Source organism: Alligator mississippiensis, chromosome 14 (assembly GCF_030867095.1).
Source record: "Alligator mississippiensis isolate rAllMis1 chromosome 14, rAllMis1, whole genome shotgun sequence".
Lineage (NCBI taxonomy): Eukaryota > Metazoa > Chordata > Crocodylia > Alligatoridae > Alligator > Alligator mississippiensis.
In genome coordinates this window covers 2,262,595-2,274,837 of record NC_081837.1, presented here as the reverse complement: position 1 = coordinate 2,274,837, position 12,243 = coordinate 2,262,595, and the positions used below count along the sequence as shown (strand labels likewise).

Below are 12,243 nucleotides of genomic sequence, written 5' to 3'. Positions count from 1 at the left end.
CATCCTTTGACTAATGGCCAGAATTTGAAATATTATGTGTAACAGGCGATAACCCACTGGCCCAACTTAACTTCCTGCTCTTGTGCAATTATATGAGAGTTTTTATGGAAAGGACTTTAAGTAACTTAAAGTGTTATAAATGTTTGACATAGAACCCAGTTACAAGGTTAAATGAGGTCAAATTCTTTTGCATACTTAGAAAAAAAAAATATCTGTACATGAAAACAGTCAAATGATTAAGCTCCCTTTAACCAACATGGGGAAATACAGGTAAACTAATCTGATAGAACGCTCAAGACATTCCCTACCTCCCAGGCCAGAAATCTTACATTTTAGGAACACATTTGGGATGTTTTCATGTTTTTAACTTATGGAAAGGTTAAGTGCAGACTAACCCTATGGCTATTTGAGCTTTGGATCAGTTTGAACTCTGCCTACACATCATGATGCTCATGTTGATGAAAATACCACTTGCTGCAAGTTCCTTAGAATAGGTAGGCTAACAGTTGCCATCTGGCAATAGGCAAAACACCCAACTCACTTTTTGTAGTCTCCTGTTTGCATTATCTTCACATCAAGGGTCCCCCCCATGGCTATTGGGGAAAAAAAAAAGTGCACCCCCCCCCCCCCACCAGAAAGCCTACCTAGATTTATGTTGAGCATTACCAAACAGCAATACTCAAATTAATTTACTATTGTTCCATAGGTAGACTACATCACCAACTTGTTCCTTTCCTATAATCCTCTCTGCCCTTTCAAAAAAACATTTTGAGAGCTGGATGCATCAAATCTAGAGAATGGCAGGCAGTAAAAGCTACTGACACCGACTAAAAGAGGATGTTTCATTTCCTTGGCAGTGGGAATGTTCTATTATGAACAGTCCTCCTTTATGCACTACCAGAGTAAAAATTCAAACTCTGCTGTCTTGGATGTAAAAAGGCATATTAAAGATGCCTTTTGGTTCCCTAGTCATGACAACCTATAGCAAATTTGCTACTAAAGATCTTGCTTAGCAGTTAAACAAGGTGGAATGAGTTGTTTCTTGCCCTCTCCATTCTCCCTTCCACTTTCCCTCCTCTCTGTCTGCCCCCCTCCCCCAAGAGAGAACACCAAGTTCCCATTAATTGTTCATAAACATTTATTTTTACCATTATACAATAAGACAAAACACTTGCAACAACCAACTTTTATTAGCTTGACACAAACTTCAGCAGTAACTTAAGCTTGCATTTAACTTACAATATTAAGACATGGAAGAACTACAGTGCAAAACACAAATGATATTGCAGAACCTTGTAGGGCAAGATACACAGTAACTAACAACCACCCCTGAGACGCAGCACCAGGTGCAGGGTGGATTCCTTCTGGATGTTGTAGTCGGACAGGGTGCGGCCATCTTCCAACTGCTTGCCAGCAAAGATCAGCCTCTGCTGGTCAGGGGGAATGCCTTCCTTGTCCTGGATCTTCGCCTTCACGTTCTCAATGGTGTCACTGGGCTCAACCTCGAGGGTGATGGTCTTGCCAGTCAGGGTCTTCACAAAGATCTGCATGCCACCCCTGAGACGCAGCACCAGGTGCAGGGTGGATTCCTTCTGAATATTGTAGTCGGACAGGGTGCGGCCATCTTCTAGCTGCTTGCCGGCAAAGATCAGCCTCTGCTGGTCAGGGGGAATGCCTTCTTTGTCCTGGATCTTCGCCTTCACGTTCTCAATGGTGTCACTGGGCTCAACCTCGAGGGTGATGGTCTTGCCGGTCAGGGTCTTCACAAAGATCTGCATGCCGCCCCTGAGACGCAGCACCAGGTGCAGGGTGGATTCCTTCTGAATATTGTAGTCGGACAGGGTGCGGCCATCTTCTAGCTGCTTGCCGGCAAAGATCAGCCTCTGCTGGTCAGGGGGAATGCCCTCTTTGTCCTGGATCTTCGCCTTCACGTTCTCAATGGTGTCACTGGGCTCAACCTCGAGGGTGATGGTCTTGCCAGTCAGGGTCTTCACAAAGATCTGCATGCCACCCCTGAGACGCAGCACCAGGTGCAGGGTGGATTCCTTCTGAATATTGTAGTCGGACAGGGTGCGGCCATCTTCTAGCTGCTTGCCGGCAAAGATCAGCCTCTGCTGGTCAGGGGGAATGCCCTCTTTGTCCTGGATCTTCGCCTTCACGTTCTCAATGGTGTCACTGGGCTCAACCTCGAGGGTGATGGTCTTGCCAGTCAGGGTCTTCACAAAGATCTGCATGCCACCCCTGAGACGCAGCACCAGGTGCAGGGTGGATTCCTTCTGGATGTTGTAGTCAGACAGGGTGCGGCCATCTTCTAGCTGCTTGCCGGCAAAGATCAGCCTCTGCTGGTCAGGGGGAATGCCCTCTTTGTCCTGGATCTTCGCCTTCACGTTCTCAATGGTGTCGCTGGGCTCAACCTCGAGGGTGATGGTCTTGCCGGTCAGGGTCTTCACAAAGATCTGCATGCCACCCCTGAGACGCAGCACCAGGTGCAGGGTGGATTCCTTCTGAATGTTGTAGTCGGACAGGGTGCGGCCATCTTCTAGCTGCTTGCCGGCAAAGATCAGCCTCTGCTGGTCAGGGGGAATGCCCTCTTTGTCCTGGATCTTCGCCTTCACGTTCTCAATGGTGTCACTGGGCTCAACCTCGAGGGTGATGGTCTTGCCAGTCAGGGTCTTCACAAAGATCTGCATGCCACCCCTGAGACGCAGCACCAGGTGCAGGGTGGATTCCTTCTGGATGTTGTAGTCAGACAGGGTGCGGCCATCTTCTAGCTGCTTGCCGGCAAAAATCAGCCTCTGCTGGTCAGGGGGAATGCCCTCTTTGTCCTGGATCTTCGCCTTCACGTTCTCAATGGTGTCACTGGGCTCAACCTCGAGGGTGATGGTCTTGCCGGTCAGGGTCTTCACGAAGATCTGCATGTTGAACTGCAGCGAGAGAATCACAAGCCTTCCTGTTAGCTCACTCAGAAAGAGACGCTACGCAATGAGTAGTTCCTTATCAGCCGCACTTTACGTGCCGTTTTGAACAGAAAACAAACTCAAGGAACTGCTTTTTTTTCCCCCTTGCATAAAACTGACGACCCCCCCATTTTTTTTTATTTTTTTTTTAACTTCCTCAGCCCCCCAAACCGCACTTTTCATTACAGTGCTCAGCCCCAAACCTGATTTCTCTCTCAAGAGGCATTTTTCCTAAAGCTTCCTCATGGCCCCCCCCCCCCGGTGCCCCCACCCGCATCCGGCCGAGACCACTCGTTTGTGCCCCTCCCCCCGTCACAACGGCCGCCCGTGAGTCAGCGGGCTCCGCACGCCAGGGAAGGCTGCGGCCGCCATGTTTGCGCGGTTTCCCCCGCCCCGTCCCCTCAGAGGAGCGCCCCCCGCCCCCTCAGCGCCGCTCCCGGGCCCTTACCACTCGCTTTTCTTCACAGATAAAACACCAGAAAGACTCCTCACGCTGCCAGTCCGAGCAGAATCTACTGATGCAGCGCTTACCCGCACGTATTTATTGGCTTCCCGTCACGTCACGGCCCCGCCCCTCCCCGGCTCCGCGTACACCTCCGCCGCCCAAAGTAGTGCCGAGGGCGGGGCCGCCCACCAACGCTCCCCGGGCGCGGACGGATACTGCCGCGACGAGACCGCTCTGGAAGGTTCTGCCGCGGTGGGCGGGGCTTCTGACGTTCTCCGCGCTCATTGGCGGGCAGGGGAATTGATGGGCGGGGCGCGCCGTGAGGAGACGCTCTGGAAGATTCGTTGGGGGGGGGGGGGAGTGCTGGCCGCTGATTGGTGCGGGGTGAGGTCAGCCTTGTTGCCAGGGCAGATTTCAGACGGGAGGGGGGAGGGAAGGAGGTGCGCATGCGCAGAGCTGGACTGTTTATGCCTGAGGGAGCAGTTGTGATGCAGGGTTGGCCCTGGGGTGTAGGGGAGCGCCCTCACACTGCCCCTCACAGCCCCCTGCACCACCATGGCCTGGGCGTGAGGTGCAACCGGGCCTTCCGCCTCCCTGGGTGTGGCGCTGGCATTGGCGACGTCTCCTCAGCACAATCCACGAGTGTCCTCGGAGGCTGAGGGGAGGCAACTGCGGCGGTGTCGGTGGCGAGCACCAACCAGCGGTTGGCGACCACCCCAGACGCCGCCGGCGGGGATCGGGGACCTCCCACAGACGCTGCCGGCAGTGTTGGGAGCGAGGGGCGGGGGTGGCGAGACGACCTTGGCGGGTGCACGTGCACCCACGTGCAGCCCCTACGCGTGCGTCGCCAATGGCACGAAGCCTGTCCGGGGTCGTGGGGTTTTCAAACCGGTTTACGGGGCGAGAAGCCGCGAGGTCACTCCCGCCTGTTCGAGCCAGGCTCCGTTTCGTGTTTTAACCGAAATGACCACCTCGATCTGTATTTTCACGGACAGGCTTCCTGGCGTACGTACTGGCCTTCGGCTGCTTTGTTACTCCGTCCAGGAAGAGCGCGGGCCATCGGCCCGACGAAGGGCATTTGTACCGGAAAGCTTGGAAGAAGAATTTTTGCAGCTATTTGAGTCAGTCTAATAAAAAATACCGGATTTACCCAAAGAGCCTTGTCTGCCTGTGTCCTTAAACCAATACAGCTACAACCTACACCCCTTAACCGAAGTGAGGCGCTTGTCAACCAAGCGGCGTATGTACAGGGGCTAGCGCAGGTGGTCAGAACTGGGGTGAGACTAATGCCAATCTGCGCGTCAACCAGGGCTGGCGGAGTGAAGAATAAAGGCCCCCGCTCCTCTCTCAGACCACAGGATTGTCGCTCGGCACTTAGCGTCATCTTGCGACGGTGCCCTTGTATGCTGTGGGGTGATGGCTTACCGCCATTTGTGCTTTGGAACAGTAGAAACGACTTCACGAAATGATGGTGATAGATCAGTTTTGGGGGAGTCAGAAATTCCCTCGTTTCCCCCTAACAGAGCTCCTCTGTCTCTAGTTTTGTAGGCACGTGTTTCCACTTTAAAAAACAAAAATCAATGTTTTAATGGATGAATGATCTACCCCCGTTTACACGTGCCTGTAACAATGGGCAAACTGACTCCAGGTTTGGGGAGAGAGTGGGTGACAGGGAAGGACTGGATGTGCTTGCAAAGACTGTACGCTCAACCTGAAGCTGCTTTTCTCGTACACACACACGATGCAAGCCTCGTATCCGATCCCAGAATTTTAGGGAATGTTCTCGCAGGGCCGCCCAGACCTCGGCGGAGGGTAGAAGTAGGAGAAACCTGAAAGCTAAAAAGAGGAGCATGAGCTTGGCTAACACAACCCACAAAGCACGCACCCTTGTTAGTTACAATCATGAAGTAGCAACTATTGTGTCCTGGAATATTCTCTGCTGCTGTTTCTGTGCTGTGTGGTGAAGCGGGGGAAGGAGTGGGGAATAGTTCAGGAACCAGAGAAGCTTGTGTAGAGGAGCTGGAAAATCACATTATTTGGAAATTAGTCAGCTGAGTATAAGCATCTGTGCCTCCCAAAGTGTCATGTTCAGCATGAGCCAAATGTTTTTGTAACCGTGTGGCCCCTTTCCTGGAACTTTCTTCCTCCACAATTTAAGCAGATTGCAAATATGAATGTGTTATTGTGAACTCGTGACACCCGTCAGTGATTAATGCTGGCACCTGAAATACAAACTGGTTTTTACCTGTTTGTAGAGTAGAAGCTTGGGTCATTTAATCACTTCTTCCAGTGAGCTGACGTGGAATTAGTATTCCTGCTAATTGAGTTTCATTGTGTCTTCAGATCTAGCTTTGGACTCCTGTTATATTATGTTATTATAGCTGGGATGTGAGAGAGCCCAAAATCCATCACGTGGCAATGTTCCATTTACTGCTAGTACTTTCCATGGACTTGAATGAACTTTTGGGTAAATCTTTCAGGATTGACTCTTTCACAGGCACCAATAACACACATTGTTACAAAGTTATACATTGTGTATGCTGCTTTGCTCCAACTAACAAGATACATTTGGTTTCCTTCATATAGGTAATAGGCCTTGCTCCACCCTTCCAGTTTATAATTAAAGGAAAAGAAGTCATCCTAAATAATAATAGAATTAAAAACAAACAATTACACGCACACTGTATGTTTATGCATGAGAAGACAGGAAGAAAAGCTGGACAAAGCAGTGTCAACAGGAAAGGCACAGAGAAACTGCAATAACCACTGTCCTGAAATGTTATAGTCATCAATTTATGGCAACTTCAGCATTTAAGCAACATTTCTATCACTTGTTTTTTTTCCATTGTCTGATTTTTCTTCCTCCATTTCCTATACTTTATTGGTTTTGTTTATGCAGAGCCAAAAGAGGACTAACTGCTTGATATGTCTGGTACCACATGCCATGTATATACTTTCAAACTTGTCAAACCCCATCATCAGAGTGAGAGCAAACACAGTGAAAAAAGCAGAGAAGAGCTTTAAAGCTGATTTTATTTAAATATCCAACCTCAAGAAATTAGGAGCAAGGTCCTTGTACAGAATCTGGCAAGTGGCAGTGTCAGCAAAAAATATAATTCTTTTAAGCTCTAGAAAACTCTTGGGCAGCTTCTCAACACGAGAGAAGGGCATGCAAAGAGCTCTTTGGATCTCTGCCACAGGCCAGTTAGGGAAGGTTTTGTCCCAGGAGAGTATTTTCTATCCAGAGTAATACCTTGCAGCCTTGGAAGGGACCATGGGGTCCAGTATGAAGTCAGAGAAATGGTGAAAAATTCATTTGCCACGTTAGAAGGTAAGAATCGTGGACTGATTTTTAAGGTACATTTTGAAGCGTCTGTTCTGATGAAGGATTTCATTTGTGTGTTTCTCGCCATTTTATTTTGTTTGTTTAGTTTTAACTCCCCTTACATTAGAGACCTGTATCCACAGGGCTGTAGCAGGGACGCAAAACGTCTCTGCAGGAAGGTAACGAAGAGGGGGAATTGTCTGCAACTCTCATGCTCTGACATGCAAACCAGAAAACACCAGAGCTGCTGCTTTTGCTTCTAGCCAGGGCTGAAAACAATGCAGCCATACTGCTTCCACTCCCACACTGTTGGTTTTCTGTTTATCGATTGAAACCAAGAGATTATAATAATATTTCACTGTGATGAAGGCTTCTGTCTGAATGATTTTGCCACAAGCAGCTCTTAAAATAACTTGTTGTTGACTGTTGCTGAATAATTCATTCTTCAGGGAAATGTCATTACATGAAACAAGTACAAGCCTCGGCATGCCCACACGGAATACAGACGGCACGTTAAAAACAACAAGGACAGTGGCTGTGACCCCTGGGTGAGACTAATCAGTCCTACACAAAAAGCTCAATTAGTTTCTTCAGATATGTCCAGGATAGAATACCGGTTGGACTTTGGACAGAGAACCATGTATGGGTTGGATAATGGTAAGCCTGCATTTACTGAATATTTTGTATGCTGTAGGTCAAATTCCATGGTTGCTACATCCAGTTCTAATATAGAACAACTTCCCTGAAGTCTGGTTTGTGCGTTTGTAGCTGTAAACAAACTGGCTTCCCCAGTGAGTTAATGACAGAGTTTCAGCCTGAACTCCAAGCTTCCTCAGATATCCAGATGTGTCCGTACGAGAAACATAGATTTGCCAAGTCTGGCTGTCCTTAAATCTTCACCTGAATGCATTTTCTTTGTACAAAACAGAAATAGTCACATGCTGCCCCAAAAGTTCTAGCTGAATAAGGAACAACAGGCAGGAGCTGGCTCTTGCTGGAAGGTGGAGACAAGACAGTACAGGCTGTGACAGAGCAGAGCACGGCCATAGTTGGGAACACAGTCTTCTTGTAGTGCTTTGAAAATTAGGTCACTGGGCAGTGGTACAAAGAAACCTACTTTCAGAGAAGAGGGATTCATGGTCACAAGAGATATGTACATTCTGGAACAAAGTCACAGGTTCTGACCTGTACACACACCAGCGCCTTGACAGCTGCAAATAATTTCTGCTTGGACACTGTAAAATAAAACGAGCATTTTATTTATGGCTAAAGAACCTCACCAGGGAATGGCAGCCAGTTAGAGGACCTGAGTATGTGCAGCGAGGCCAGTACGTTTCCTTGACTCAGATAAGGCAGAGAGCTCTGTCAGAAGGGGAAAATCAACTGTTGTTCCTGGTTCGTTATCATACTTGCTACACCTAAATTGAATACATCTCTTTGGGTAGAGATAGCATCTGATGAGGTGTGGTGTGTGGTTCATGAACGTTGATTCAGATAGTCTGTAAGGTGTGCCTCCACCTTGCCTTCTGTCTTTGCGTTCCACCAGGTAGGGACAGTGATGGAGACTAATGTGTGCTGGTGAAGTACACCCGTGCCCCAACATAAACTGTAGCTTTGTTACCAGACCCTGCCTAGAGCACAGCTCCATCTGCACTACAAACGCAGCAGTGGTACATTATGGCTGTCCAAATACTTGTAAACCATAAAGTCCAAGAATCATGTATCACACCCCAAAATATCATGAGTTTGACTTGAAAATAAAGAGATTTATAAAACAATAATACATGTATGGTTTCTTCTGTTTTTTAGGTCTAATACTGGAAACTTTTTTTTTTAAATGAAAAGCTGAGATTCTCACAGACCAGCATGGTTTCAGGAGTTGGAGCTGTAAGAAAAACACCAAATTATCACAAAATTGATAACAAACCAAGAAGAGCTGGCAGCATTGTTGCTCCCGACCAGCTTAAAGCCATTTCACTTTGTGGTGCAAGTGAGACCAAAAAGCTGCATCTTTAATGTGCCTGAGCATACCTTTCTGAGCAACTCTAGGTAACGTAGATAAAAATCTCTGTGGCTGTTTTACACTCAAGATCTTAAAATGGTTAGAAGTGATGCTATGACAGCTGGAGATTTTTTTTTAAATCTCTGTGTAGACAAGGTTTATGAGTACACAGGTAAAGTAATAAAACCAGCAGATAGAGGAGGAGCTATAGTTATCCTTCACTGTGAAGACTATATAAAAGAAGCCAACAGACAACTCTTTAACACCACCTACTACAAAAAAATGGAGAAAGATCCTGCTCCCCTTTTCAGTTAAAAACTTAAAACCACCATCAAATTATTTCCATATGAACTACAAAAAACCACCATCAAATCATTTCCATATGAACTACAAGAAAAACTACAGAACTTGACCCCCCCCCAATCCAACCCCAGCACTTTTTACACACTCCCTAAAATCCACAAACAAGGGAACCCAAGGGGACCTATAATATTCAGGCATGAAACCTTAACTGAGGAAGTATCAGGTTTCATTGAATCCATCCAATTTTTTCCAACTATTTAATTGGTCTAATAAAAGATATCACATTTACCCAAAGAACCTTGTCTGCCTAGGGAAATATCAGTGAGGAATGGTGTATAGGTCAGTGGAATAGTACCTGTTTAGTCATGAGCTAGGGCAGCTTGGTCCTCCCCTAAAGTGTTAAAGCCATGTTATTTTTCTTCAGTGCACAGGATCTATGGTACTAATTGCTATTATTTATTGCTGTATTATATTACATAGTCTGGTCTCTAGAGCACTACACCGGAAAGGGAAAATCAGTGCCCATACTTCCTTCTTTTCTTGTTAGCCTACAAGCCCCAAAAAACTGTCAGCATTGCTTTCCAATAAAAAGCCCCCTCTAGACCGAGTCCAAAGGCAGGATGACCTCTAGACAAGAGTTCTGCTGAATCAGTATTACACAAGCAGAGCAGAGGTAGAACAGAGAGGCACTTTGTACCGTCAACGCTGAAACGCCACGCCATCCAAAAGAGTGAACTTTGGCAAGGCAACTGGACAATGTACTGATTTTCTATATGTTTCTGCCCTGTGCCCTCTAAGGCATTAACTAGAAAAATATATTTCCTCCTCCTTGGTCTTCTCTGGATTGTTTTCAGAAAAGCATGCTCCATCAGGCCATTGACTCTTACTAAGGACTGCAGCTTAAAGAAGGGGTTTTTTCTTTCTTTTTTTGTAATATATATATATATATATATATATATATATATATATATATATATTACACACACCTTTATATATATACCTTCTAGTCACTGATCATCGGGTTGCATCAGATCTAGAAGAAACTATGCCTCCAGTGCATATATGGGGGGTGTCCCTGAACACTGAAGGACTCCTCAGGTGTACTGATGTCTGACAATGAACTACATAAACTAGGAGTACTGCTGAGTTATTGCTTGTGACTGGTGTGGGGATAAAATTCACCCCCAAGTACAGTACCACTGCAGAACTCCGGTATCACGGGCATCCCATTTATGAACTGTTTTGAGCCTGATGGATTATAAAATCTGAAAAAACCCAGGAAGGAGGAACGATCATACTTAGGATTCACCACAGGACCCTTGGGATGTGGTGCATGGGCCCTCTGCAGAGTTAAATTTCACTTTATCTGCCTATTCACACAGCTTTGACTGAATGCCCCCTGTCCCTGTACAGTACTCCATGCAAAACTGGGGATGGATTCTCTGAGAATGGATGATTTTTCTAGTTATCCCTGAATCCCCTATTTTCTCCTTATTCCTTCATCGCAGGCCCAGCTTTTTGCCAAACTGGCCTTCCAGCCACTTGGACTTCGATTTCTTGAGAGCATAACCTGTGTCCATCAGGTTGTCTGGGGTGCCAGATGTTACCTGTTCCCATCACCTTTTGGCGTTCCCATTTCCTGAACACTATTTTCTCTTTTAACTCCAAACCTCCCCAGTCTGAGCAGAAGTTTTCACTCCGGCACTCTGAGGTGAGACCACATTCAGCTCTCTCACGTGGTCTGCCAGTCGAACCCAGAAATACTCTGTTCTGACAGGGGTCTGTATCTGGGCTGTCCGGAAGTGGGGCAGGAACAGGATTTGGTTCCCCACAGCACTGTCCAAACTGCTTTGTGCAGTAGATACTGACAGGGCTGGAAGCAACCCTAACAGGCATCACAGGCCGTGTTTCCACCCTGGTCTCCATTGGAGGGTGCGTCTGTAAACTCACACCTACACAGGTTTGCAGCTGTCTCTGAGCACCTCTCTGGCGAGGGAGTGGCCAGCCACTGGACAAACTCGTGTGCGCTCATGTGGATTTGATACAACCGCTTTTGATTGGAACAGGACAGGGCAATGCATGCTCCAACCCGCAGTTGCCCCAGGCCACCACCCTGTATTAAATGTGAGCACGGTCACATTGCAGAGCTGCATCAGCTGTCCCTGGCCCAGTGCTTTTCATCCCGGAATAGCGTGTGACTAATGTGAAGTCGAGAATGACTAACGTGGATCTGGGAGCGGTTCTGATTGAGAGCTAGAGAAGAACTCTCCTGCCAAAAACTTAACCCCGTGCAGTACATTCAAAGTGATTCAGCTGAGATAAATTAATAACCGGCAGTTTACTGTTAGGAATGCAAAACACATGAACGCATGACGCCAGTAACCTTTGCTGCCTGTCAGAGAGCAGAGCTGCAGGTTGTTGTGCTGGTTCTGCCGCGCATTCTTTCAGGAGGTGACACACCTTGTGAGGTCACATATGTTTTCCAAAGCTGTTTTCCAGGTCAGACAGCTTTGGGGACAGTTTCATCACTATCTACAAGCTTTACCGTCCTCCCAACTGACCAATGATTACAGTTCAGCAGACCTGACCCTTCAGTAGCCCCTCTAGATGTTGATCAGCAGACTGGCAGGGGAGCTGTTTACAATCCCTTCCGTCTGTGCCATGTGAACCCTGGAGCCCCTTTCAGTGCTTCAGTTGTAACCACAAGCTTTCAGTTGGGCTTGGAGCTCAGCAAAACAAATCCACTCCCAGGCAACAATTGGCATGGAAAGGTTAGCTCCAGGGATATTTTTCCCTATCAAATCTAGTTTAAATCAGTTTGAACATTGCTAGATTCTTACTGCTCCAGCCCCTGCTCCGCACATGTTTTCTGACTTCAGATATGGCTGAGTTCCTAATGCAGAATACAGTAAGGTTTTATAGGCCACTATTCCCTAATACAGGCTGGTAACTTTAAATATTCTTATGCCTTTCTTTAAAATAAACATTGCAAACGCTCCTGATCAAGTATGTAAGTTCTGTCTGTGCTGGCCATAGAAACCAGGACGGCCCTTTTCTGGCAACTATCATGTTTAAATGCAGTTGCCTGGAAAGGTGATGGCCTGGGTTCAGGTCCCAGAGTAGATGGGGACTAACTGAAGTGTGCAATGCTGCTGTGTGCTGTTCAGAAGCCGCCATGTTTCAAACCAGAGATGACTGTAGTTCAGAAGCA

The 12,243-nt window shown here is 47.2% G+C and overlaps 1 protein-coding gene and 2 long non-coding RNA genes across 3 annotated transcripts; 2 read left to right on the top strand and 1 right to left on the bottom strand.

The window, feature by feature from the left end:
* Positions 1-1,120: 1,120 nt before the first annotated feature.
* Positions 1,121-3,490, bottom strand: UBB (ubiquitin B). The gene is made up of 2 exons (XM_059717495.1): positions 3,406-3,490; positions 1,121-2,924 (listed from the first exon to the last, which is right to left on the bottom strand). Exon 2 carries the CDS (start codon positions 2,916-2,918, stop codon positions 1,317-1,319), a length of 1,602 nt encoding a protein of 533 aa, XP_059573478.1. The 5' UTR covers positions 2,919-2,924; positions 3,406-3,490; the 3' UTR covers positions 1,121-1,316.
* Positions 3,491-3,583: 93 nt separating this feature from the next.
* LOC132244854 (uncharacterized) lies at positions 3,584-4,557 on the top strand. Its single transcript, XR_009456707.1, has 2 exons — positions 3,584-3,643; positions 4,398-4,557. It is a non-coding gene; the product is annotated as an uncharacterized LOC132244854 (long non-coding RNA).
* A 1,952-nt stretch (positions 4,558-6,509) lies between these two features.
* LOC109284238 (uncharacterized) lies at positions 6,510-12,034 on the top strand. Its single transcript, XR_009456706.1, has 4 exons — positions 6,510-6,733; positions 7,177-7,384; positions 8,537-8,776; positions 10,541-12,034. It is a non-coding gene; the product is annotated as an uncharacterized LOC109284238 (long non-coding RNA).
* The last annotated feature ends 209 nt before the right edge of the window (positions 12,035-12,243 follow it).

Bases quoted from the DNA above. Each gene is read 5' to 3' on its own strand.
- UBB (XM_059717495.1), bottom strand. From the start codon at position 2,918: ATGCAGATCTTCGTGAAGACCCTGACCGGCAAGACCATCACCCTCGAG.